This window comes from Eleginops maclovinus, chromosome 9 (assembly GCF_036324505.1).
Source record: "Eleginops maclovinus isolate JMC-PN-2008 ecotype Puerto Natales chromosome 9, JC_Emac_rtc_rv5, whole genome shotgun sequence".
Taxonomy (NCBI): domain Eukaryota; kingdom Metazoa; phylum Chordata; class Actinopteri; order Perciformes; family Eleginopidae; genus Eleginops; species Eleginops maclovinus.
Window position 1 is genome coordinate 25,096,305 of NC_086357.1, and position 27,920 is coordinate 25,124,224.

General features: G+C 41.7%; 2 protein-coding genes across 4 annotated transcripts in view; both read right to left on the minus strand.

Moving 5' to 3' along the window:
- Positions 1-27,920, minus strand: part of agbl4 (AGBL carboxypeptidase 4) — a 310,302-nt gene that overhangs the window by 53,919 nt on the left and 228,463 nt on the right. The window lies entirely within an intron of this gene.
- On the minus strand, positions 12,847-26,439 carry bend5 (BEN domain containing 5). 3 transcript variants are annotated; one of them, XM_063892000.1, is made up of 7 exons: positions 26,365-26,408; positions 26,180-26,241; positions 24,974-25,104; positions 23,637-24,129; positions 21,761-21,909; positions 18,617-18,830; positions 12,847-17,934 (listed from the first exon to the last, which is right to left on the minus strand). In XM_063892000.1, exons 3-7 carry the CDS (start codon positions 25,073-25,075, stop codon positions 17,738-17,740), a joined length of 1,155 nt encoding a protein of 384 aa, XP_063748070.1. In that variant the 5' UTR covers positions 25,076-25,104; positions 26,180-26,241; positions 26,365-26,408; the 3' UTR covers positions 12,847-17,737. The 3 variants fall into 3 exon arrangements, with proteins under 3 accessions (XP_063748070.1, XP_063748068.1, XP_063748071.1); XM_063891998.1 differs by having other exon boundaries at positions 26,180-26,439; XM_063892001.1 differs by lacking the exons at positions 26,180-26,241; positions 26,365-26,408 and adding an exon at positions 25,971-26,090.

The following is a 27,920-nucleotide window of genomic DNA, read 5'->3' on the forward strand; positions in this document are numbered from 1 at the left end:
GACAGTGCTGGTGGTTGAAGAGAGGGCGTGAACAAGGCAACAGAAGCATATGGGCGAGAGCCACATGTCATCTGGGGACATGCAAACACTGGACACATGTCAGCTTCATTTAACCCTCTCCCATCTGTCTCTCTGTTTCTCTCCCTTCCTCTGTCAGCAACCCAACTAGGTCATGCAGTGCAATACATCCATGCTTACAGTGTGACAAACAAAGACAGTGAAACTTTCCTCTCCCTCGTGCAATGTCCATTTTCTTTCTGCTTTAGAATTCGCTTAAGCTATCTCCTGTCAAAGCAGATCTACTGTATTAAATTATCAATGCTATGGATTTCAATAATTCAGGCTTCCCATCAGTGTGTTATGCTGACAGTGTCATGGAGTTACCTGACATACTGTTGAGTGTTTCTCCAGAGAGCCGGTCTAAGTTTCCTGCTCTGAAGTCAGCGACAAACTCAATGCTGCTGCCAAAAGGTTAACAGCAGACAATGAATGACAAGCAGGGAAACTTATGATGTTATGTCCTGCAATATCATCCTCTGAATACACCGAAGACTGTCAAAATGTGTCATGAATTAGCTTTTTACCACTTCTGGTTTGCTCCTGTTGAAGTCAGTTTTGGTTGGATGCTTCAAAAAAATCTTTGGTATGTTTTGTTCTACAACATAAAACACATCAGTATATACAACTTTGGTGAATTTCTGAAGCTTCTTTGTGTCTTAAAAAAAGGGGGGTTGCTAATAAGTGGCTGAATGACATTACTAAACGTCATCAAGCTAACCATAGCCACCTTTAGCTTAGCGGTGGTGACATGAAGTCATGTGACCGTGCTGTATATTATCTAAAATGACTGCTGCCGATGCATTTACATTTAAAAAGCTGAGATAATAAGTGGGGATTTTCGTCCTGAATGTAAAAGTATCATTAACTTTTTCTCTGTGATCTTCCAGAAAAAAACCCTGTTGGCTTTTTGTGTAGGAAGGCCCTGCGATGCTAACTTCCTGGTTGGCCAAATGGTCCCTGGACCGCTCTGAGAGTCAGGTAACATAAAGATATACCTTAAAAAAAACAGTAAGAGACAGCCACGAATGCAATAGAAGGTAAATACAAACACACACACACATTTCCCTGTCTTACAAGCCACCTTTTTGTCTTTTTAACCATAATTAAATTCTTCACGGTAGCATCAGTGGCACAGTTCTTCCTTTCCTGAAGCAGAGGCTTGTTGATGTGTGAGCCAGAGACGGAGTGAAACGTCACGCTGTAACGCTATTTCCTTCAGTCTGACAAATGAGGCCCTGGCTGCGCTCTGGTGTTGGCAGTTACCTATGAAAGAATGCATCAATCCAATTGGCTCTGCAGTAGCGCCTGTCACACAGCGGCACATTTCCCCCCTTCCATTTGTGGCATCCAAACCGAAAAAAACCGCATAAACAGGAATTACATGTCACAGCCACGCCACCTCTCTGAGTTCCTATCCTCCGTTCCTCACCTCGCACGTCTTTCCTCATCCACCCAAAACACCTTGTGTCGGATCTGTTCGTATCCTTCTCCCCCTGCCTGTCCTCCCCCCTGCCTTCCCCTTTTCACCCCCACCATCTGAGATCAACACCTAGATGTGTGCAGGTGCAAGGCTGCTGGCAAACTGTCAGCTTGAGTCTCCTTTACTTAAACACACACACACACACACACACACACACACACACACACACACACACACACACACACACACACACACACACACACACACACACACACACACACACACACACACACACACACACACACACACACACACACACACAGCTTGGCTCCAACACCGGCGCTTCCTACACTGTGAATCGGTCTCCACACAGCGAGCTAGATCACACTCTCACTGTCAACACATGAAGGCAGACTCACACAGTGAGTGTGCTAAAGGTTGGAAAACACTGACATGGGGACACACAAGTTTAAAAAAAACACAGAAAAAGTCAAACATTTCTTTACTTCTGTGATCCTTAAACATTCCTTAGAAGTGACATCCCCATAAACTTCCATTTAAATGATATACCAAAGGGAAGCTGTACCGAATCAAATGAATGGCCAACAAAAACTATACCAGAGTTATTAGTTATTAGATAATGGAGCAGGACTGGGGGGCACATTTTATTAAGCGCTCAGTTAAATAACAAATGTTCGAATGAATCAAAGGGAAAATAGACTGAATGTGTTGCTCTGACTAACTAATGACAGTAAGGTATTATAATACATTCATATTAGTGTTTAACCGCAGCACTTTCATTTATTTGTCTGCTCCCCCGTTGTATTTTTCAAAACACTAGTTTGAGAATTGATCGAGTTACTCTGATGGATGAACTTTGTTTCACTTCTTCTGTGGTTGTTATAAATGTTCGATATTTTTTAATCTTGCTCAGCACATCACATGCATCATGATGGGATTAATGTCATGCGCTATATATATGTTTTCCTAAACATCCAAACAGAAAAACTAGACGGCAAAAAAAACCGAGAATCTTTTTTAATGGACAAATGTTATATTTTGGTAATTTCCACATTCATTTGTCTGGCTTCAGACAGAACAAAAGAGCACATAGACACACATATAATAGTCATAATAAGATTGATCCCCTCCTGTGATAGTGAGAACAGACTTCACAGATAAGATTCATTTAGATTAATATCAACTTCCCTGATTGAAAATTAAACCACCAAAGATTAAAGATTTGCTGATAAAGCCTTAACGTACTGGCTGGAAAGGTAATTAGGGGTTATAAATGATTCTGTCGGTAGCATCCACACACACACAAAGCCCACAAGCCCACAAGCACACAAGCACACACACACACACACACACAGCCCGCATGTTGACCTCTAGAGCTGTGAACATAGAGCGAGTGTCAGTCCGCTGCATGCCCAGGGTCATGTGACAGCTCCAAACAAGACTCTCATTAGCACCAGGCCATTAGGAGCGCCTACTGGCAGGGTGTTGGTGTGTGTGTGTGTGTGTGTGTGTGTGTGTGTGTGTGTGTGTGTGTGTGTGTGTGTGTGTGTGTGTGTGTGTGTGTGTGTGTGTGTGTGTGTGTGTGTGTGTGTGAGTGTGTGGTATGTTTTAGCCATGGTTTTGGGGTCCAGGTTGACATTGAGAAGAATAGACAAGTCTCAGTTTGTTCTTCATACATGATTTCTGTCATATATTCCAAACTACATACTGTGTGAATTAGTGTAGAGGTTATAAAGAGGTGCGGGGATGAGTCCTTAAAACCAGGAAATAAGTCAGCCTTTTACCACTTCCAGTTCTCTTATCTCAAAGTCATTGTTTTCATAGGGTCAGAGGTGAACACAGGCTAATGCGATTTTCACGTTTTGTTATAAGAGATCAAATATTTCAGTAAATATCCCACTGGAATATTAACCTTGTAATTGTCTTAAAATGGCATGTTTTGAAAACGTGGTTGAATCAGATTACTAAGCGTCATCATAACCAACACTAGCCGCCTTTAGCTTAGCGGCAACGTGACCGTCATGTAGTACGTTTCTAGCCTAGCGTTAGCATGCTACTTCAGTTGATTGCATTTACGTTTCATCATCTCATTTTTTGAGAGTAAAAGGCAACCAGATCCTTTAAAGCTTGCTGTCTAACAGCCCGTCCACGCGAGAAAAGTTCAACTTTTCAAGCGTAGACGGATTTTTATTTGCATATGCGGGATCGAAACCCACGTATGCAAATATGCCAATACAAGCGCTAGCCAATCAAACCGTGTGTATATGTGTCCGGGGTAGGAGATTAATGTGATTGGTTGTTGGTCGCGTTAACCCCAAGCGCCAGACACGCCCACCGGCAAGCGTCAACGCGACGGAACCGTGTCTACGCTGCGTAAGTTGTTTGTTGAAACCACGACCTAATGTAAGAGTACTTGGCCAGAAGAAGTAACTTCCTCCGGCCTTGACTGGATATTTCTTTCCATTTCTCCAGCCTCTGTACTTAGCTAAGCTAGGCTAAGCTAACTGGCTACTGACTGTAGAGTGCCCTGAGGACCCTACATTAAGACTCACAGATCCACTTTTCTGTATCTCTCTCTACAGATAAACAGTGAGTCTGAATCCCACTGCAGATACAAACAAACCCAGAGCACAGAGTAGATAAAAGTCCCTTTTTTTTTTTACCACACTGATAAAAAATTGCTTCTTCGCCATCAAGGTGGTGAAGTCCTTTTAAAGTGTGCACTTACTGAGGATATGAAGTGGGAATCACTGAAGATTTTATTCAAACTGAAGATGTGCAGAAAGCAAGGCGAATCCTTGACGGAATATAAATGACCACTTTGGATGAAAAATGGTTATCAAGTGTAGGTTGTGTTTATCTGAGGAGCAGCAGCTTCAGCACTTCAACAGCTACTTTGACGGTCCCAGATTCACAGTTATAGTTGTGAGGAAACAAGAGCCCAATAGAGGAAAACGCGCCTTAGTTGTTCTTTTGATGCGTCTTTCTTTAATTAAAAATAAATATTGTGGCTCATTATCTCATTCGTTCTACTTTAAGCAATTATAAAATACTGTTGATGAAAGTTACTGTGCAACCTCTACATTTTAAAATCTCCTACTTGATTCAGATTAATTAATGCTGGTTTAATGGCCTTTTTAATTTATGCGTCTCCTTTATTTGCCCTTATTCGTCGTGTATCTTTTACATATTTTTCTCAGTGTTGGATTTTTTACCTTTGCTTTCATTTTCCTGAGTAAACAGCACACCCTCTCATTGAATGAAGAAAAGACAATAATGGATAATGCTCCAGTTTGCTTATTTGTTTTATGTACACATAACTCTTTAATAAAGCTGCAAAGACAATAACTATAACCATATTTGTTTTACTTCTCTTTGCTGTTTTCTAATGAAAAATACTGTATTATTGTGAATTCCAGAAGTTAAGGACTTTGCTTGTTAATGGAGCATGGAGCTCTTACTGCTGAACGAGGGAGAGAATATTGTATTTCACCTTTTTGCTGCTCAATCAGCACAATACATTTATTGACAAATCATTCTAAAAAAAAAAAAAAGAGAATCTGCTGATTTTGAGATAGATTGCAAAGTGACAGATAATCCATGTGTTGTTTATGGCTTTTACCTTCAGTTTGTGGGACAAAACAAAAGAGAGTTTCCGAAGTTAGAGAGTCCTAACACCCGGGAAGGAGTCAGCATTTTACCGTAAGCCTCTGAAATAAGATCTGTGGAGCAAACGGAAGAGATTTTCATGTTTTGTTATTTGACACTAAATCCATCCATCCATCCGTTCATTTTCCATCACCAGGGGATGCACTTCCAGTAGAGGGTCTCAAACTACCCTTCCCTGAGCAGACCCACCAGCTCTGACTGGGGGAATCCCTAGGGAGAGGTTCAGGTGGCCTCCTTACCAGGTGCCCGTCATAAAATGTTTTGGTAAATACCCCACTAGTGCATGTCCGAACCTCCAATGTGTCATACGGCAGTTGCTAACAAGTCATCGCACCGAACATTAGCCACTTTGAGCTTAGCGGTGGTGATGCAAAGTCATTTTTGCATTTTACTTCTGAGGATTGCATTTGTATTTAAACTATTGTAAAAAATGTGGAGATTATCCTGCTGATGAAACATGTAAGTATCATAAACTTGGGTTTGACAGATCTTTGTTTCTGCAATATTCCAAAATCCAATGGAAAAATCCCATTGAATCTTTTGTCGAGGGAGCCCTTGCAATGCTAACTTTCGGGTTAGCCTACAAAAATATTGCACGGAATACAAGTTTTGTCCATATACAAATACATATGTTAGCAAGTGTCTGAGGAAAGAGCGAGGCAGAGAGCCAGTGTATTTGATTGTGTCTGTCAGTGTCAGAGTGTGTGAGTGTCTGTTTCAGTGAGTGCATTGCCAGCGCTGCCAGGCTTTGCTAGAAATGGTTTAATTTATCACACCTAATTAATTATACTCCAACACGGAGAAGAGTTATCCTTGTCGCTCAATCGTGACTCTGCCAGGCGACAGGAGGAGAGACTCAGATAAACTCGCAGAGCCTGAAACACACAGCTTTATGAAGTCTGCCTGATTCGCCATGCCTGTTTAGCCAGCCTCACATTACCATTTAAATAAAGAGCCTCGCTAAATGACCACTGGTAGCACATAAAAAGAGAATTGTTTTTCTGTCTCACGGCTGATTATTCTTTTCTCTTTCTAGCTCAAGCTCCTCATCCTTTCTGATCTGGGGGAATGGTTGATAAAAAAACAAAAAATAAACTGAAGAATGGAAATTCATCTTTGATTACGACGTAAATCTAATCTCCTTAATGGATTACAATGAATCACAAAGCAACTTGAAAGAACTCAGGTTTGTTAATTTCTTGAGGGAAATTGATAATAATAAAGAACAAACAAGAAAAATGGCGAGAAAAACCACTGGGAATAAAGTTTGTTTCAAAACAAACCACATGATTAAAGGGGATTATGTCAAACTATAGAGCTGACTGATAAAAAGGACTCTGGGGCCGATAATCCACGTACAATTTTAAGCTGTGTTTACAAATTATTGTAGATCAATTAAGTGAATAATGCGATGAGAAACTAAATATAAAACAGTTAAAAGTGAGAATATATTATAGTGTTGTTCTTATAACTCATTTAACAAACAAAATGATCAACTCGTTTTTTAATTGCTTTCGTCATTTCCATTTAAAGTGCATTTATATTTTCAAAAACCTGATCAATGTGCATTGTTTGGTTAAGATAGGGACCCAATAAGCATTTGTTTTCCATTGTATAGAAGTTATTTCTTTTCAACTCAATGATTGTAAATGACCAGCTGCTTCTTTACAATGAATGTTAAATATAAAAGCACGTGGTCTCAAGATTCTTTGAATCAAGAAGCAAATAAAGCTTATTTTAACATTTGATAATATATTAATAATTCAGATTTTGTAGTACATATCAAAATCTGCAAAGCAACTAGCGAATAAATCTGTCAAATAAATGTGAGAATGGAGTGAAAGTATAAAGTAGCACAAAGCGAAAATGCTCAGAACAAGTACCTTCATTTTTTACTGAAGTCCTCAAGTAAATGTACATTCCACCACTGGTGTGGGAGTAATGTATTTCCAACCTAGTTATGCATATTTGTGTGTATGTTTAGATGTTGACATGTATTTAGTTGGATCTGCATGAGTGAAAACACGCTGCAGCCTCCTCACACCCGTCATAAAGGAGGTGCGCAGATTGTATCGGACACAGATTGATTGCCCTTGAAATCCGGCAAAATTGCTAAGCTTGTAACAAGCTTTATTTACTACATTAAATTATCATTAAAATGCTATTAGAGCAATTAGTCGATTTCCATTTTAAACAACGAGAAGAGAAGCGCTGAGGGGGGAGGGTGGGGGGACGGGGGGATGAAGAGAAAGAGGAAAGGGCGAGGAGGAAAGAGAAGGACAGAAGTTAAAGTTACAATAGGAGCGATGAACGTAGACGATAGCGAAGAAGAGAGGATATGCGAGGGGAGGAGAGGTGAGTGAGGAAGGGGAGAGCGGTGGGAGATGAATATTAAGCAGCGACAGTGATTAGGGTGGATGTGCAGAGTGGCACTGTGACAGTGACATTGGCTGCCATTGGCGGCCCCTGCCATGGTGAGTCACTGGAACCCGCTTCATTTGGGCCATAATTAGCTTAAATGTTCAGAGAATGAAAAATTCATCATCACTTTGAATCTTGTTAATTGGGGGAGCCGCCTGCATTAATAGAGACCATTTGGCTGTGCTTAAGTATGCGTGTGTGTGAGTGTGTGTGTGTGCACATACACAGGTAAGTATGTGTGCATGTGTGTGTCAGGGTAAGAGTTTTGCATCCACTTACCGAAGGGGCTGATGGATTCCAAACTTTTTATCATTGAACAAGCCAAATAAGCTTCTTATAAATGATAAGGACATCTGAATAACGCTGGCAGCGGAGACGAATTTAACAGCTACAGTCGAGACTTAGCAGCATATCTTATCACTGGTACAGTTAACTGACAAAGCAGGAACATGCAGCTGGATAAAAAAGCAAGGTATGTTAGGAGCATGGGCAGGAAAGCTGATGTGAGTTAGAGTGCAAAGAGCACTCCAATTTAACTCCAATTTACCCTGCAGTCACCGTTCAGATGAGCAGCGCAGCAGCACGTTTAGGAAGGGATCTTGTGGGATTTAACGGCGGTTATGTATGACAACACTTCTTGCTTGTTTTGCATACAGATGTTGGCTCCATGCTGTAAATGACTGCTGTGTAATTGTGAGCCTCAAATGGAAAACAAAAATGAGACAATAAAGAGCTCCGTGTGCAAACACAAACGGCACAAATGAGATTCAATTACAAGTGAATGTGTTCGACTGGAATACTGCTTTCTAATTACAGACAGACAGACAGACAGACAGACAGACAGACAGACAGACAGACAGACAGACAGACAGACAGACAGACAGACAGACAGACAGAGAAGGACAGTTGGACAGACAGACAGACAGACAGACAGACAGACAGACAGACAGACGGACAGAGAAGGACAGTTGGACAGTTGGACAGACAGACAGACAGAGAAGGACAGACAGACAGAGAAGGACAGTTGGACAGACAGACAGACAGAGAAGGACAGATGGACAGAGAAGGACAGTTGGACAGACAGACAGAGAAGGACAGTTGAACAGTTGGACAGACAGACAGAGAAGGACAGTTGGACAGACGGACAGAGAAGGACAGTTGGACAGACAGACAGACAGACAGAGAAGGACAGTTGGACAGTTGGACAGACAGACAGAGAAGGACAGTTGGACAGACGGACAGAGAAGGACAATTGGACAGTTGGACAGACAGACAGACAGAGAAGGACAGTTGGACAGACAGACAGACAGAGAAGGACAGTTGGACAGACAGACAGACAGACAGACAGACAGACAGACAGACAGACAGACAGACAGACAGACAGACAGACAGACAGACAGACAGACAGACAGACAGACAGACAGACAGAGAAGGACAGTTGGACAGTTGGACAGACAAACAGACAGACAGAATGATCACCGGTGTGAACAATAGTGTAGCCCAAATGTAATTACATAATGATGAGATACAGTATATGAGAGAATGGAAGAAGAGTGAATAAATAAAAGTGTGTCAGTGAGAAACCAACACATAATGTGTGTGTAATAAAGTGTGTTTCTTGTGTCTCTGGGGACAGGAGAGGTGAACAGCGGTGAGAAATTAAGACTAATGTCCATTTATTTCCCCACAGCGAGGCCAGAGCGTGGTCACTGTGACCGAGAAACCGCCAATCGGGAAATGAGTTTGTCATTTTAGTTGGTAGCCAGTGTGCTGTTCAGTTCAGTCCAGCCTGCAGTGGAGGTGTTATATGGAGTGTGTTTCATATTCAGTAATAAAACATGCAACTGTGTCCTTCCTCTAAACCCTGTGTGTGTGTGTGTGTGTGTGTGTGTGTGTGTGTGTGTGTGTGTGTGTGTGTGTGTGTGTGTGTGTGTGTGTGTGTGTGTGTGTGTGTGTGTGCTCCTGGAACATCAAACCTTGTTACTCTGCGGTAACATATGCACCCGTTGCTCCCTCTCTGAACTACCCCTTCCAGGAGGCGACAAACGCTGTTATATTTCCACATTCAAAACAGTAACAATGTCGTAAAGCAAACACATTACAGCCTCCTATTATGCGGCGCTGCAGCGAGCGGCGTCTGTGCATGAAAAGCAAAAAAGGTGGACAAGATGAATCAGGAGGTCTTCCGAGAAGCTCAATAAAAGCAACGAAATGACCGTATTCATTAGGGTTGTGTGTGTGACATAAATACGATATGTCTCCCCGTGTGCTGCAGTGTGTGAGGAGGAAACGGTGTTTATGCGACAGCCCAGTCTGGACCCGCTCAGCCCAGCCCAGCTCGACCCAGCCGGCACTAATCCATCATCACCACCACTGAATCATCGCGCTGCCAATAAAGCCAGGCAGCAATACATTACAGGCATGTGGCAGGCTTTAGCGATAATGACATTGAGAAGTCCCCTTGGGCTGCAGGAAAAGCCTGGGCGCATGACACACTTGCTTACAGAGGCAATAATATATTGAAATGCATCAGTGTGCCAGACAGACGAGAGGAATGGGGTTGTGGAACTCATGAGGAAAAGAGGGAGGAAACGGCCTTCGAAGCGTCTACTTCCTATCGGATTCCAACGTGGGCTGCTCGATGACGAGGCTTATTTTAAATTCAAGCCCCTCCACACAGCCCATCTAACAATCGATCACACGTGTCAACACCCCATTTTTCTGTCTTATCTTGCTCTCATGCAACCGGGGTGATATTGCAATGTGGTTTGGATCGGGACATGTTAGATACAGCGCTGCCAATCATACGCATGCTGTGTGGCACCAAGGCAGGACCTGTTATCTCGTGGCTGACATTGAGAACAACCCGGCTGTTTAATCCCTCACCTTTACTGCAGACACATGCACTCTGAAAATCACCAAATACCAGATCAAAAGGAAAATGGAGTAACTACAGAGATTATGAGGAAGGAAATGGTCATTTGTCTTTAGTTTGTTGCAATTGGTGGCAAAAGAAGCTTGAGTTACTTTTGTGAACATAGTCTCTTTTTCTAGGAGTTATCATTGAAACAGCAGTATTACTCTTCTGGTGCCTCAGTCCATGTGGAAATCAACCCGTCTGTCTTCACGGTGTCAGACTCCTGGTCGAGCTGTTTTAATAAGTAAATTGTTACCATTGTATGTCAAACTCAAACTCTAATTTTAGTCCGTGCATTTAAATTAAAAGTTACTGGGTAACAGTGGGCTGAGGAATTTGCATTAGCCTAGGGGTCATTAGGGTTTTCTGAAACCCATTCAGCACACATGGACTTCCAATTAAAAATAAAAAACTCCTTCGACATTAGTTAAGTGGTTTTTCACTGTAAAAAAATACCTCTTTAAAGGCTTGAGGTATTTTTTGACCAGATTTCCCCCCCCCCCGATTTGGTGATTTAAAAAACTACAGATTGAGGTGGTGCTCACTCAAAGCCCCCTGTAACTTCAGGAAATATGTCTTAACAGGCAACAATAGGGTCAGGCCACGCTGATTTGTCAACCAAGCGACCAACATTTTGATTGGCAGCTGCGGTCTGTCTCTGTTTGCTCTAAAAATGTTGGAGGGACGTGGTAAAAAGATAGCAAAAGTTTCACATTTCGGGAATGACCTTATTTTGCTTCTTTGCGAAGAGTTAGATGAGAAGACTGAAACCTCAGACTTCTGCCAGTTAGATGTTTTAAGCTACTGTCAGTAGGCGGTTAGATCATTAAGTTTGGAGTAGCAAAAAGACTGGAAAAGACCAAGGGAGAAAGAGCCATACAAGACCTCAGGAAGTTACTACCCTTGGGAATTCATTTCTGCACGCTGTATTGAAGGAGCTTGTAGGCAGTATTATTTACTCTCATACAAAACTGGGTTAGCTATTTCCCTTTATGCTAAGCTACACTTATTGGCTAATAGCTTCATATTTACCATACAGAACAAACCTTAACATTTGAGCATTTTTAAAGATTTCTCTGGCTGCAACATCAGTCAGACTCTACAGAAGTCTATGAGGAAATGACACAACTTTGTAACTAATGATCCTATTTGGAGTGGAATAGCACTTAAAGCATCATACGCTTTAGGGTGGGATTTGTTGAGTGGTCACTACCGCATGGTGTTGTCCAATTTCGGAGACTTTATCCTTTCCGTGTTTTCAGTCCATGAAATGTCTGATTATGAAACATACATGTTAAAAATAAGTTTGTGAAATGGATACCATTTAGGTCCACAAAGATTCATTTCTCAGATATTTTCTGACACACAGCAACAACAACACAGCACAGATATGGTATGGTGAAGGAAGAGGTATCACAGGCTCGGTTGCAGACAGTATTTCCAATTTAAATGTGAAAAGAAATGAACCCACAGACAGGAATAGTGTGTTTGGTTTTAATCTTTCATTTTCCAACACGAGTCTTTATTAGGAAAGAACACGAGACAGGAAAGACAAAAAAGACAAGAGGTTTGTGCTGATAGAATAAAAGTCTGGATTTATTTCTGTTTACCTATACATTAAACAGGTGTTCCTGAATGCAGCAAGAGAAAAACACAGAACAGGATGCTAAGCGTCAAAGAGTTGCTCGCATAGCAGAGGTGTGGCCGGTTTAGCAAAGACATGTACACTCTCTATCGCATATACTTAAACATTTTCTGTAAATGCAGGGTTGCCTCGGGGAGGCTGAAGTAGGGAGAGGGAGTGTTTACTCTACAGTCAGGAAATTCTTTTCACATTATCATACCAACTGGAAATACTCCATACAGTAATAACCCTGTACTTCCCTAATGATCATTGCAATCAACCCCTACAAATGCAGTTACAACTACAGACAGGTAAGACCCAAGCAGCCCTGTAAAGCTCAGTTTGATTCAACTCCATGAGTATGAAAATGTAGTTATAGTTCAGTACAGATTTGTCATGTCGCCATTGTCCCATTTGATTCAATCCCAAGGCTGTGCAGACACATTCAGGGGTGTGAACGCTCTCCAGTTATCTCCCTGGTTGGACCTCCACCCAACAGCGATGGGGCACCAGGTGATTACAAACCCAACACCTGCATAGGTATTCAATTACACACACAACTCTCTGGGTCAATTCCCTGGATTAGAGCAAAGCTGAAAATTGAACCTTTTATGAAACAGTCCAACGAATGGCTTAAGTGCTTCCATGATAACCAACGGATTTGTATTTTGAACACACACACACACACACACACACACACACACACACCACACACACACACACACACACACACACACACACACACACACACACACACACACACACACACTGCTCACAGTAGAGAGGAGTTGCCCAGCACATTACATGTTCACAGACATGGTCAACGTGAAAAAGAAAAGAAAGAGAACACATACACATACGCACAGCTAGAGCAAACCAACCCCAGACAACACTTTGGCGCAGAAAGGATTCCATTGGTGTCACTGCACAGGGTAAAAGACAATATAATGCACTATTTGGACAATTTAGTAAGCCAATCATGGACAAATTGCTCCACAAAAGTCCGTTTCTAACACTGGGAATAACAAAATATACAAATGTTTACTAAATACAACCAATAATTCCCAAATGAGAGGCTGAAAATCCTCAAAACAGTCTCCATGAATGTACCATGAAGACTTTCTATGATCTCTAGAATGTTTTTACACATATTTATGGTTTTTAACACGTTTTTTTAACAAGACAGGGCTACAGTTTGTGCATTACTTGTACTTTCTAACCCTAACCCTAGTCGACCAACCACCAATGGAATCCGGTTTCTGTAAAACACACTTCACATTGACTCAAACAGAACAAGGTTTTGCTGAGGACTTCTTCTACTGCAACAGTCCAACTGAGATTTCCTATTATGACAACCTGGCAAACGACCAGTGAACAGTGGTATCCTTTAGATGTATCGGTCGGTAATCTAATAATCATGTATAGTGAAACCTGATCTAACCAGTAAAAATGCATATTTCTGAAAATACAACGATGTAGTATTGGTACACAACAGGTGCTAGAAGCAGATGCATCCATTGAAAATCAGCAAGTTCTGAGGTACTCTGAAACTCACAGCTGAGAATATACTCACTATCTACAATATTTGGATGGATAGCATATAGTCGATACAGCAAAAGCAGGAGGGTTATCATTTTGCGAAATATTTTGGCTTAGAATTTGATTAGCTGAGGGGGATAGTAGCGGTTGACACACCTGAATAAAACATAGCCGTATGAGGATAAAAACATAGAAAAAACAGCACCATTTGAGGTCCGATAGACAGATCAGCTTTAGAACTGTTTGCTGGTAGCACCGTCAACCAGTAAAAATCTCAGAATGCAATACAGAGACAGAACACAACCACTGATCAACTGCACGACATAGCAAAGAGCGAAGATATATATCGGAGACGACCCGTCGCGCAGACACCCCTTCACAGCAGCATCTTAAAGCAGGTAATAAAACTGATTTCTCCTAAGAATGATATTGTGTACTGAGGTGTTTTATATGCTGTACATGTTGAGAGTAACCAGGTATAGCTATTCCTATTTTCTTTTTTTTAATATACACACAAAGTTTACAGTCACTGACAAACAAACACCAGAGTAACAATGAGGTAGGACGGTGAAGTTAGATGAAGTAGAACCGGTTTGTGGATTGTATACAAAGTTACTGATACCTTAAGAAAAATATAGGCCTGACAATGTGTGTTTTTCTCACTTTAGACTAAGTTTGACATTGTATCTGAGGCTCAAACGGTGATGTGTTTTGTGTACTTAGTTGTGAGAACTGCTAAATTACGCCGTTTATCTTGTCCCACACCGTGAGGTTTCTTATTCCCCCGATTTTAAAAAGCGACATAAAGCTTCTGAAGCTTTTGACAAGTGTTCACAACATAAGCCAAAACACCAAGAGATGAGGACAGGATTTTTTTTCGCGATTATCTCGATACATGTGCGTTTTTAAAATTCAGTCTGTATAAATGACAGGAGAGTAAGGAACGAGAGGTGGCACAGGAAGAGGATCACAGAGCCAGCGAGGTTACATTTCCTATCCTATCGCTACTTGAGTGTGACAGTGAGAGTACTGGAAGGTGTTGTGTGTTGTGTCTCAGAGCCTATACGTCCTTGAAAGTCTCTGCCAGGTTGTGTACTGGTGTATGTTACTAAATATGCTGCTACAACCCAAACGGCTCCTCTGCAAGTGATAGAGATTGGCCTCGCCATCACAGATTAAACCAAATCTGGGTTAAAAACACACAGTACGTCCATACGGCTTTCATCCACGAAAGATGGTTTTAGTTAAAGGATTAGGGCTTAATCGCGCTCCAGGAAACCAGCCTTTGAACAGAAGTTAACATTTCAGATGATGTAAAAGCTCTATTAATGCTCCATCTTAAAGCATTATATTAAACCGCACCCCCTTTTGGCATCAAACAACAAAGAAACAAACACAATCACAACACAATGTGTCAGAACTTCAGCACGGTTGCTTTGCACAGCAGAAATCTTTTCTTTTTAAACCGCATGTATTTCAAATACACGCAAGCGCACATAAACCTCACGTTGCTTTGTACAGGGAACGAAAAAACAAGAAAGAGTTGTTTTTTTAGGAACAAAAAAGATAATGTCACCAATTTGGTGTCTTAAGATTCACTAGGCTCTATTACCTTGGCATGGGCCATCTTTTGTGCAAACCTTTGCTGATTCCTCAGTCAGCATCCCCCCCCCTTCTTTAGCTTGATCTCAGCATTCAATACTTTGGCTTACAATCACCACTCATTTGTAAAAAATACACAATTATCTCTATACAAGTCATATCTATGCAACACCAGCATGTTCACACATTAAGTTAAAGCACATAGTCCAGTCAGCTTGCACATTTCATAGGTTAATATCTTTGACTTTTGCCTCTCAATTTTGTCAAGTAAGTCGTTTATTGTTCAGGACGCTGTGATTGGGGGGGGTTTAAAAAAAAATCCAGTTTCAACCGTTTGACTTGTGGAAATCTGGTTTTCTAAACACCCCGACTAAATCTTCCAGTAACTAAGTATTGAGAAGAAGTAGTAGAAGTTACTTTAGTTTTGAAGCATTGGTATATCGGGGTTATATCGCTCATACGTCTTTCTTTCCATAAAATCCATAAAACCAAAATGCTCTAAGGTGCTTCATGATAATACAATGATTGTTAGACTTGATCTCTTTAGAAAAAAGGACGAATAACCATACGAGATAATACGCGAGAAATTGCCCAAAAGTTTAAAGTGCATCAATGTAAGATCTAACTACTGAATCTCATTGAGTACAATGGTTTAACCATATCAATTCTCATCTATCTGTGGCAGATCATTAAGGAGGTTATTAAATATCGAATGTAGCTTAACGTACGGGCTCTTTAAGGGAAGCCTGGTCTCTCTCGCTCCACAGAGATCACTTTGGCTAAGATATATATATATATTTTCATTTGTAGATTCCACTGATCTACATTTGGATACAACATCAAGCTTAAAGCCAACAATTCATATGGAAAATAATATATAAAAAAAGAACATCAGGTAACATGAATAACAACATCAATCAGAGAAACCGAAACATGAACTTTAAAAACTGTAACATGTAAGATGATTAGAAACTGAAATATCCCAAAAATATGTACACTAAAATACCTCCAGAACCAACAAGGTAGCTTAACAAAAAGGCTGATCTTGAAAAAAAGAGAGACAGACAAAATGATAAGACGGAAACAAACCTACGGACGAGAGTGTAGAGTATGAGGAGGAGAAAGGCTTGATGGGCAGCTCTGCAGCAGATTCACAGTTAGCCACAGATGGGTCACAGTTGAGATTTCAATCTGCAGCGTTTAGTTCCAGCCTGCCGACAGCCTCACAAACCATTTTGGATCCAAAACAATAAAACAAAGTGGAGAGAGAAAAGAAAATACGAGGACATTTTCAAAGTTCTGTCGGAAAGTGTCACTGGAGCAACGTTAACTTTGTTCCCCAGTGGCTATAAAAAGAGGGGGTTATTATGGGGTTCAGCAGGCCCAGACGCCTTCACATAGTTTTTCAGACAGCTTTACCCACACTGCTTCCACGTCGAGATGAACCGTGCCCTGATTCTGCCCCCTCCCTCGTCTTTAAGGGGAGGCCCGGCGCAGCTCAACTTAACGGTGTGAATCACACAGTAAATAGTACCTAGTAGCCGCCTCTCACATTCTCACAGCAAAGTGCAGGTGAAGCTTCGTCGCTTCAGCTATACATTTACAATCACAGCTTACTACAAAAACCCAGAGGCACACCAGCCCCCGGTGATTGCCAAATCCATTTAAGGCCTTTTCTTAGGCATCCACGTGCCTGTACCACTACAACTCATTAAACAGTCAAACCGTCTCAAAGTTACTTGTGAGATTAACACGACAATATCCCACCTTCCTCACTGATTGCAAAACCCTAAAACATAAAAAACAAATATATCACTGCAGACTATCCGTTTAATCTCTGCAAGTCCTCTTTTTAATGAACTGACCTACAGTTCAGGGGCGCACATACTTATAATGAATCTCTCAGAGCAACAGAATCTCCGTTGCAAAATACAATATGGCTGTTTTCAATTAAGACTCGTGCATTTAAGACCCTGATGGTCCATTTTATGCAGTAAGTACCACCAGCATCCCGTCAGTAGTCACCAAAATATCCTAGCATCGTCACATATATACTTTATCCAGGGAAATAACCTCTTACTTTTTAAAAGTTTAAGGACTCAAAGCTATGTTCTGACACAGAACGATAAATCAATTTAACAGCTACATCTAATCCCTCCTTTTTGACACAAATGCACACACGATAACAAACCATGTCCCGGTACCAATCCCACTGTAAAGCTTATAAAAACACTCACACCAGCTCAGACCCAACACACTCCTCACTGCTGGGTAAAGCTGTCTGAAAACCGGGCCCCGGTGAACGTGACGGTAGCTTTGAAGGGTTTTTTAAACGTTTCATAATAACCAATCCAACGTGTAAAACAAAAATAACTCCTGAAACTGTGACACCCAGATCAAGTCCCCTCAGTATCCTTAAGTGGGGGGTGGGGGCTGAAGGTGCTGGCGTGACAGCAGCTGATCACTACATGCCATCGTAGGTGAAGTTCTCCATCTTGACTGTCTGTCTGATGAGCAGCTTGGACTCCCGCCGCTCCTCGTTCTTGATGGACTTGTTGATGTCCATGATCTTTTCACAAATGTATTTGTTCACTTTGGACAATCGTTGCGTGATCTCCGCACTGTCGGCGGTCTCTTGAGACACTCGGTCGTAGAGACACTCTGTGGGGGGAGTGAGCGGGAGCAGTCAGAGTACAGTGAATTAAAAACAGCTCATTATCTTTTATGTTTATTTAGTTTGACACTGTATCGATCGAGCTGGTGATGATTTTGCCAACTATAATTTAATACTATGTGAAATGATTTAAAAAAGACCTATCCTACCTTTCTCTGTTACCTACAGGTCTGCGCAATTAATAGAATTGGATCAAAATTGCAATATGACTAGTGGAACATCCAAAAATAGCAGAAACAGCTCAATTTGGTCTTAAAATATAATTTCAGATTCATTATTTTGGTGTTTCTGAGAAGTACCGTTCTACAAAAAGTATTCTACGTCATTTATAAAAAGTCCTCAGTTGGCAGAGATCCTCTTCAAAATAAAGAAATCACACCATGATCATTTAAATAAATTATTCAATATTAATGTCAATGTCAATTCCCTCTAACATCACAAATCATATCGCAACTGAAGTCCAAATAATCACAATTAGTCATTTTTCCCGAATCGAGCAGCCGTACCAGTATCTAATAAATCTCACTCGATGACTTACTGGCTGTTTGAAAAACCTAAATCATGTTTCTGTACCTTTCCAACTTGTCTCAGCTTGCTATGAAATCCTCAGAGCAGGGAATAATCTCCTGCTCAGTCTGGATATTTGTTTAGTTTAAAGCTGGATCTTACCTCTAACAATCTTCAGCTTGCTGGGCGACAGCGGGGGTTTGGGCAGCGCGTCTTTCTTCTTCTTGGTGGCCACTCCAGTGACGCTACGGTTCTTGAGGGTTTCCGTGCCCCAGATCATGACTGCCAGGTTCTTTGTGAACTTGGAGTCTCCCTGGGTGCGCTGCAGCTGGTGCCACTTCTCCTCCTCCACCCAGATCCCTCCACCCAGGTGTACCTGCAGGGGTGTGAAGCAGAGAACACCACCTTTAAACATGTGCAACCACAGAGTGCTGCGAGTGTTGTCATCTGCACAGTGCCAGACAATTTAAACGCTCTAATGCATCTGGCTTTTAGCACCAGTGTCGTTAGACAGTGCAATCTATAGGAATATGTCTGACTCATCCATGGTAAGACAAATTCTGTTTTTGAATTACTAAGGTTACCTAAGGCGCCTGTTGTAACAACTTATTGGATGATAAATGGACATTACTCGTCATGATATCTATATTATTGTGTATGGCTTCAATGTCAAAACTTTTCGGTTAAATCCAAATTAAATGAATTAAATTAAAGTGACTTATAGCTGATATTTTGTCCTCACTGTTGAGAAACTGTATTGGGTAGTATAGTCTCTGTTGTATAAATGACTTTATACCTCTTTGCTAAATGTTAAGTATTAATTCCAGTGCATTTGTTGTTAACAGAGCCCTACCTTTTATTCACTATTGTTTCAATTGTGTGGTTTTATTAAAAAGGGTGCACTCGATTAAGAGGCTGTAATATTATCATTATACTCTTTTAGTTGCATAAAAATGGCCCTACAATTCCCTTATATAGTTTATCATACCTATTTCTTTAATAGAAATAAGGAAACCGAGTGACAGGCGTATCACACAACTGTTGCAAAATCTTGAGAAGTTTTTTGAATAAAAAAAGCCTCTAGTCATTTCTTAGAAAGCAACATAAACAAACTGGGCACCAGAATTCAGAGCAAAACCTTCAGTGGTATAGTTTGCTGATAAGACTTGAAGTAAGGGTGGCATTTTCTTTACAGCTAATTGATGTTTGAACAAAATGTATGCCACAAGAGGGAAACAAAACAACTGAACTGAGGCTTAACTCCATTTGGTACCAAACATAAAGCATCATTTACTGGAAAACAACGTTTGCTGCGTAAACTCATTAGAATGTTGTCCCATGCTGATGATGCTAACCAACTTCTGACCAGTGTAGAAGCTAAATGGTGAACCAGATCATAGGTTTGTCATGGCAGGAAAAAGCCAGCCCCCGTTTAGACCAAATTACAAATCCCAAGAAGCACCGCTTTCCCCATCGAGGATTCATAAATAAGCTCAGGCCGGGATTACCTCCGCTAAGAACCTACCCCGTAGCTCCCTGCACACTTCCAGCGCACGTTGCGTAAGACAAGCCGATTGCCCGCCTATCTAGACCGCCCTGCTCTTCTAGGTGAGTCAATGCAGCAGGGGGGGGGGGGGGGCGGCGGCGTATGTGACTTTCGCTTCCCTGCTCTCTTATCACTGTTAAGTCTTTAGGCCAGCATCCAAAAGGCTTTTCCCTGTGCAGCTAATGTGCTTTAGGCGCCGGGCCAGCAGACAAGCCCTTTACTGCCCTTTAGTTAGACAAGATTGTTTTCATCCTCCCTCTGCTCTCGTTTATCTCCCTCCCTCCATCTCTCGTTCTTCCATTCTTTTGTGCCTCTCTTCCCCTTCTTCCTCACTGGGGCTAACCTGTCAGTCACTTTAAATTCCTCTCGTGCAAATAATTAATACGGGGTCCCTGATGTAGGAGACTTCTAATTTGCAAGTGTTCTTCACGCTTGGAGCGGCTGCAGCCCCCAGAGCTTGTAGTACCAATTCCCCCCCCCTGTCATCAGAGACAGGACGCTGGGTGAGTTACAGCGGTAGGTAGGGTGGGGTGTAAAGAACCCTAACAGGCTAATAAACACTGATGATGCTGGCTGAGCTTGCAGGAACACTAATAATCTTCTCAACCTTGTTTACCTGCTAGGGTGGGGGCGAGACGGGGGGGGCGAGACTGGGTGGGGGGGGACTGATCAACTATGACGGCAGGTTCCCAGGTTCATGGGTGTTAAGAGGAAACACAGCATTTCCTGCAGATTTAGAACACTTCCCATGGTCGACCCCCCCGGCAGAGAGCCAGGGATACAGGAGAGGGAAGTGAGGGAATCAGAGGGGGAGAGGGGGAGAGGGATGTTTGAGCTAAGGGTGAAAGTTCAGATCTGTAGTTTGACTTTCGACTGGATAAATGAAAAGTGTTTGTTGTTGTTTATTTTAAGTCCTGCGTTTATTTACTTCTGTCAATATAAAGTGTATTCATTAAACAGTTGCTCGGTTTATGACCTGGGAGAGGGGTACGTCTTTATTTTAGGTTAGTTTGTTGCTTTTGGTTTGTGAATGACTTTGTGCTATCTTTATTTGTATGGAAAGTCTATACAAATAAAGATAGATTGGATTTAAAAAAATGAAGAGTATAAAGCAGAAAAAGTCGACATAAAAATAGAACATTTGCTTTGTTCTGTGTTTCTAAACTGACAGTTTCTTAAATATTGGCCTGTTTCGCTGCTGACTGACAAACCAATACTGACAAGCCTTTCACTGCGTCATCAAACATCTGATTAATTTGAAGTATTCTATTAATACTGTCAATCAATTGTTTAGTGACAGCATTTGAGCTGGGGATTCCCTTTTCTTCTGTAAGGGATTTAGTTTAACGAAATAATTGTACCAATAACATCCCCACAAATACATGGAAGTAAACATGTGAAAGGACAAGTAGTGATATACAGAAGTGTTCAACTTTTTGCAGGATGTAGCGTCAGTTTCTCCATTGTAGTAACTGCATGTGGACTGCTACTGCTGCCCATCCCAAAATACTTCCCTTAGATGCATCCGTCATCATGTAAGAGTTAACTCGGCTAAAATATCACTTGTTTCTTTTGTTGTTTGCTATGAAAAGATGTCCCCTTGGACTTTCAGCAGCCTTACTTGGTACATATCGCACAGTAAAAAGACTTGTTCAAGAGGATTTGTTTGTTCGCTTTGCTCAGAACTTTGGACAAGACCAGACAGGCAACCAACAAAAGCCAGTAAAACAAAGAGTGTCCTACAGCCGAGTGAGACGTACCTTCCCGTCGTTGCAGGTGTACACTGTTCTGGGTGAGGGTGAGTAGCTGGAGCTGGTGTTGGCTTCTTCTCTGCACGCCTCCTGCGCCTCAACAATGGGTTCAACAACTTCAGCCTTGATTGTCTGGGTGCCATTGTCATGCATAGGCTCTGGAGATACAGAGATTAAAAACATCAGACATAATGAAGAGCACAGCCGTCAGCACCTCAAGCAAAGTTCAACACACTATGTAGACAGACAGTTGCACTTTAATCCCTACAGTGTCTCGAAGCAGTTGTCTGGTCTTCACCCCTGCAGCATTTCCCCTTGCTTCCTGTTTTGGGCCCGTGATTCCTTGTGCCTCGAGGCACTCAGATATTTTAGCCCAGTAAGTAAGCTGGCTTGGTGGTTGGCCATGTTAAGCCCCAATGTAGCTGATGAGTTTTAATATCTGTCAGCGCACTCCATCCTCTGCCCACAGCACACCAGGGCGCTCTAATCTGCAGCCCGTCCATTAGATGGTCCCGGCAGACAGTAGCCAGGCGCCTTTGTCCTGATCTACGGGTGGGGGTGGGGGGGTCTGAGGTCAAAACCAACATCTGGCAAAGCTTCAGTTTGTACGCTGCTGCCCACTGCAATGACACCGCATTTAATCACACTTACGCCCGGGCAACACCGCCTACTTAAGCAGTGTGTGTGTGTGTGTGTGTGTACGTTGCCGCCCATGCTGACAGCGGCCACACAGCATGCAAGGGGTTTGTCCTATTGACATATCAGCAACATCCCTTCCTTCCCTTACTGTAGTTTGTATGCCTTTAATTGTAAATATGTCACAAACTATTTGAGCACACGCTTCTTAGACTTTTCTTTGTCTAAACTTAATATAACTGAATCAGAATAGTCTATATTTAAAGTGCCTTTAGCAATGGAAGAAGACAGTAATGTTGCAGGGATAACAGTAACTTTTATTAAACCTCCTTTATGGGATTTACTTCTTCACTGTTGCTGGACTATATTGTTGTTGTAATGTGTGTGTCTCATAACTATTGCAAAAACATGGACTATTGTACTGCTGGCACTTCCTCACTGACGGCTGTTATTCCACCTATAGTTGAACAAGGTTAAAGATCTGTCTTTAAATTCCCTTTCTCGTGATTTTTACTTTAAATCTAATATTTTAAGTCTTGTTGGAGACTCGGGCTGAACAGGAAACTGTTGCTGTTATATTCATAAAGTGGATTCAAAAATAGGCTGTAAACCAAAAATGTGTGAAATGTATTAGCAACATCTGTCTGTTCACACTGCTGCAGGGGACTTTTTGAAACCATATCATTAAAAATGGCAAGGTCTGATGAACAACCTCGGTCTGTTTTAGGAGGGTCACTCTCATCATTAGTCAACCCTGTCTACATAAAAAGCAAGACACCCCAATCACTGATCTACTTTTGTTTCATTTCTAACTTTATCTCAATATCAGAAGAGACACAGACTTTTAAAAGCAGTCCCAAATGCTCATGTTTATCTAAGACAACAAAAGATGGTCTTAGGTACATAAATACTGTTTAAGGGCCTTAAGTTTGTCTGTTTTTCTAACAATGCTGTTAGGCGGCCTTTGGCACTGTTGCTAAAAAAAGGTAAATGGATCCTTATCAGGGCAGAGGATTTGAGTGTTCAGGGATCAGTGTGTTATGTAAAGATACAGCAAACAATAGAATTAGAAGAATAGGTCAACACACTTGCCTCTTACCACCTGAATGTTCTCAGCATAAAAGGCTCTTAATGCAGCGGTACTACTACACAAGTCCTCCTTTTAACTGTTGTGAACATTGTGGGTCACTAATAAACTGTGTGGCCTACAGCAGTTTGTGTGTTGGTGTGTGTGCTCCTGGTCTCTCACCGCTGCCCAGCCTCATGAGTAGTACGTCCTGCAGCCTCCTGTTGAAATCCCTCAGCTCTTTGACTTCTGTCAGCAAGCTGCCATATTCCTTCAGCTTCTTGGCCTGCTGCACCAGCTGCCTGCGGGTCCTCTCCAGCTCCTGCTGCAGCCTCCTCATCTCCTCCTCCTGCTGCCTGTAGCTGTGAACCAGCTCCTCGTACAGGACTCGAGGAACCACTGCTGCAGCCACACCAGTCACACAATCCGTGTCCACCTCCAAATGCTGCTGTGGTTGCTGCTGCTGCTGCTGCTGGTGATGATGTGGCTGATGCTCTGCCTCCATATCTTCATCTTCGTCGTCTGCATCCTCTCCCTCTTCAGCCAGCCGGTCCTCATCCAGATCCTCCTCGCCCTCCATACAGGAGCTCGCTGCGTTCCTCTCGAGGCGAGCCACTACGGCTGCCAGGCTCTTAGAGGAGTTTGAAAGGGGGCGCCCGTGGTCCTGAGACAGGGCCTGAAAAAAGTTACAAGTGTTTATCTAGGAAATATAGGCCAGAGTAGTGAAATCTGCATTGTAAAAACTAAAAAAAGTTGAGCATTAAAACACAAAACAGGTGTTTGGAAGAGGGCTTGGTGAACTTTTGTACAGAATATCTGAACTGTCTGCTGCATCAGTGCACTTAGTCTGAGACGATGTGATTCCAGTCAACACTTAGCAGGCACAGCAGATTGACACGACTGACTGTCAACAGTTTGTTGTGACTGTTGATCTCAATAGGAACTGGGAGAAGAGGAGTCACAGAGTTCTTTGATGAGCCGCTCAGAGGATTTGTCTGTGGGAGGGCAGCTGTCCAGAGTGCTGAATTTGTGTTAATCCAGCATATGTTATAAATAGCATGTGGGATTTTGGGTGTCAGCCAAGTTTATTGAAATGTAACAATAAATATAACATAATTATGTTAGTGTGTGTGCATCAACATGACACATGCTGTCACACATGTGCCCACTTAGTATTGACATAAGACGTATTCAATGATATATATAGAGTCCTGACTGACACAACACAAGCTTGTCAATATAAGTGGGATACTTTGTAAATGAATTTGCTTATGACACTTTTTTATTTGATCCATGCCACCGCAAATGTGGCTGATTTTAAATTGTTGCCGTAGCTTAACAGTTTTACTTGACTAGTACTATTATTGGATATAAACAAGGGGAATTGTGATGTAATTTCATCACTGGTGTCAATACAAGTACAAGCATAACTAGGTATATTACCAAAAGCTGCTCATTTACATGTATAAATGTGTTTCTACCAAAATAACACAACTACTGTCTCATCTACGTGAGCCTACCTTTTTATGTCTGAGTGGCATTCTCTCCTCTCCAAAATTGTTCTCAATAGAGTTTCCTGAATTCTTGATGGACATCTTGGGAATTTTCATCTTCTTTTGCATTATACTGTCTTCAAATTCCTCTACTGTATCTGTGAAGTGCAGAAATAAGAAGCAGGGAGAAACTCATAAAGTTTTCAAAAAGTTTTCATAAAACTTAAAAAGTACCTGCAGAATCATTTCATCCATTTGTCAAACTCACACAGAGGGCGTTCCGTCTCTCCATTCTGCTATAGCTAAAACTAACGTTAGCACTCATTAAAGTGTAAGCTAAACAAAGGGCTGCGATTCAAGCAGTCCTCGCAACACGGCTGTAACATAGTGAAACTGCTGCTGTGTGAGGTGTGTTATATAGATCGGTGAGGACGAGACAGCTCAGATTGGGGATTAGTGATGCAGCTAAAATCGAGCATGGGAAACCACCGCGAGCAAACATCACTGTGACTAAAGTTAAGCATGTTATACCATGTGTACACTACATCACATTGATGCGCTGTCATGAAGCAGCCATGACACGTTCCTGACAGACAGACAGCTACATGTTGTCCCCCATTAATATCTGGTGATGACTGCAGCACCGCATCCTCCTCTGTGGCACTAACCAACAGATAAGCTAACAAGCTAATCGCAACCCAGCACAGCGCCTCAGCTCCAGTCTCGTCTACATGTCTAGACCTTTAAAACATACATAAGGGGTCCACCACTGTCACATGTGTTTACCATGAAGTGACGCGTCTACACGCTGCTAACTAACGCGTCAGTGCTAACATGCTAACGCGGAACGAATACACATGAAGCTAGCAAGCGTTAGCTGCGTGTTGTAAACAACCGGGGTGACTGTGTACTGCCACGTATATAACGACACAAAAACTACTCTATCGAAACAAAACAAGCACTCTGGGAAAACGAGACCCCGAGTGTTATAGTCTGCATTGCTGACAAGGTATGGCTTACCTACCAAACTTATCTTAGCATATCTCACTAGCTTATCTAGCTAGCCGAGGACGTTGTTGTGGCTTCAGTGTCTGACAGCTGATCACGTCCTGACAGCTCGGACAAAAGGACCGGCTTTGACACCTTGACACGTTCCGCGCACGTCAACGTTACTTTGTCATGAAAAAAGAGCATCATGAAGAGAAAAGCTGATCTGTTAAGAGGTTAACTTACCTGCAAGGGCAAGGATCTGCGCTTCGCACGGCTGGCCTGCACTGCTGCCATTCTCTTCAGTTCTGTGAACCAGATACACCTTCTGATTATCAAAATCTGTTCTGTGCAGAGGTCTGAAGTCTTCCACAGTGGAAACGGGCAACGCGTAGCACATATCGTCTTCAAAGAATCTAACAAAAGCATACATTATTTACTTCTCTTTGGTCCTGCACTTTGGATATGGTTGACAGTTTTTCCTCACAAAGTATTAAAAAAAATATACACATAGGGGGGTTGGGGACGGTGTCTGCGCTCGGCTACTCTTGCCTGGTCCACATCACCAGCGAAGATCATCAAGGCATGAGTAATAGACGTAACATCAACTTTACTGTAAGGAAAGTAAAAAAAAACAAAAACTACTTTGATTTATTTTTGTCATAAACAATTTCAACACTTCATAGCACCTGTAGTGTAATAAAAAAACGGGCCATAACACCGTTAAATCCTCAGCTCTATTTTTTTACAATACACTGATCAACTGTACTGTTGTTCATATATCTAAATTCTAATATATTCATAAAGTATAGAGTATTTATTAAACTGTGTATTCAAGATTCAAGAAGCTTTATTTATCCCGAGGGAAATTGAGGAGTATTACTTAATCTTATGTTCCCCTTTTATCTCACGCATGCATAGTTTAGTGACAGCATTCCTGCATTTTACTTGTACTATTGCACTTTTTTACTTATGTATTTGATGTGGTAAGTGTTGACATGGCCTGGGACTTAAGATTTTCATTGCAAACTACTAAGCTTTAGCTGCTGTGCAAATGACAACATTGGAATCATTAAATCTTGCATGATAAATGGGTTTTTGATTTCTTAATATATCCAAAATATCAATATCAACACATTTTAAAAAGTGGGTTTAGTTTCAAGGATAGATTTTAAAAGGATAAAGCTGGACATTACAGCTGTCATGATTCATTTGGATCAATTTAGAAACCATTTACTTCTCACTCTAAGGAAATTGTTTCGGGGAACTACAATGAGAATAACAAAAGCCACCAAGATGATTACCTGCCGGTCAGATCTCTTTGGTCTCTGTGCTCTTTCATGAGTTTCCTGGTGCAGCCTACACTTCTCACCTGCTCCTCGTATCACAACAGAAAGACTTAAGGCCAGCTGACAGAATGAACTCTTTGTTATTGTAAGACATTCAGGTGGTTATAAACACTGGATGGATTTCTCTCAGTTGTTTCTCTAATAGAGAGCACCACAGTCGATAAATGACACTAACAATTTCGTTCTGCTTCGGCTGCTGTAATTGAAAAGTAAGTGATGCAGAACTTTATAGAGGCTTTTTCCCCTCTCTGATATTTCCTTTCATAGTTTCAGACATTTAGTTAGTTATGATTAGGCCTGTTTGAAATGCCAGCTTCTCTATGATGTTTGTTCACTGTGCTGTATGACCGCTTCCAGAGTCTGTTAGATGTATACAAGATAATTTAAAAACAAACAAACAAAGCAATAACCATAACTCTCCCAACATAATAAACGTCAGTGTATGTCAGTTATTGGAGCAGAGATTTAGGCTATTTTCAACACGAGTGAGTTGTTACATGCTGTGCTTTTGTATAGGGAGGCTAGCTCACTGAAGCACACTCATATACATTTCCCAAAGCTTCATTTCAGCCAAATATAGTATTTTTTAGCAGAGTCCTCTTTGGCACTGTCATGGTGATTCCCTATTCATCAATGCA

Excerpts from the sequence above, each read along its gene's own strand:
- bend5 (XM_063891998.1), bottom strand. The coding sequence starts at position 26,366 with ATGTATGCTTTTGTTAGATTCTTTGAAGACGATATGTGCTACGCGTTG. Across the intron at positions 25,105-26,179 it reads GCAGATCCTTGCCCTTGCAG|ATACAGTAGAGGAATTTGAA; the intron begins GTAAGTTAACCT and ends TGCACTTCACAG. Across the intron at positions 24,130-24,973 it reads TGCCACTCAGACATAAAAAG|GCCCTGTCTCAGGACCACGG; the intron begins GTAGGCTCACGT and ends AACTTTTTTCAG.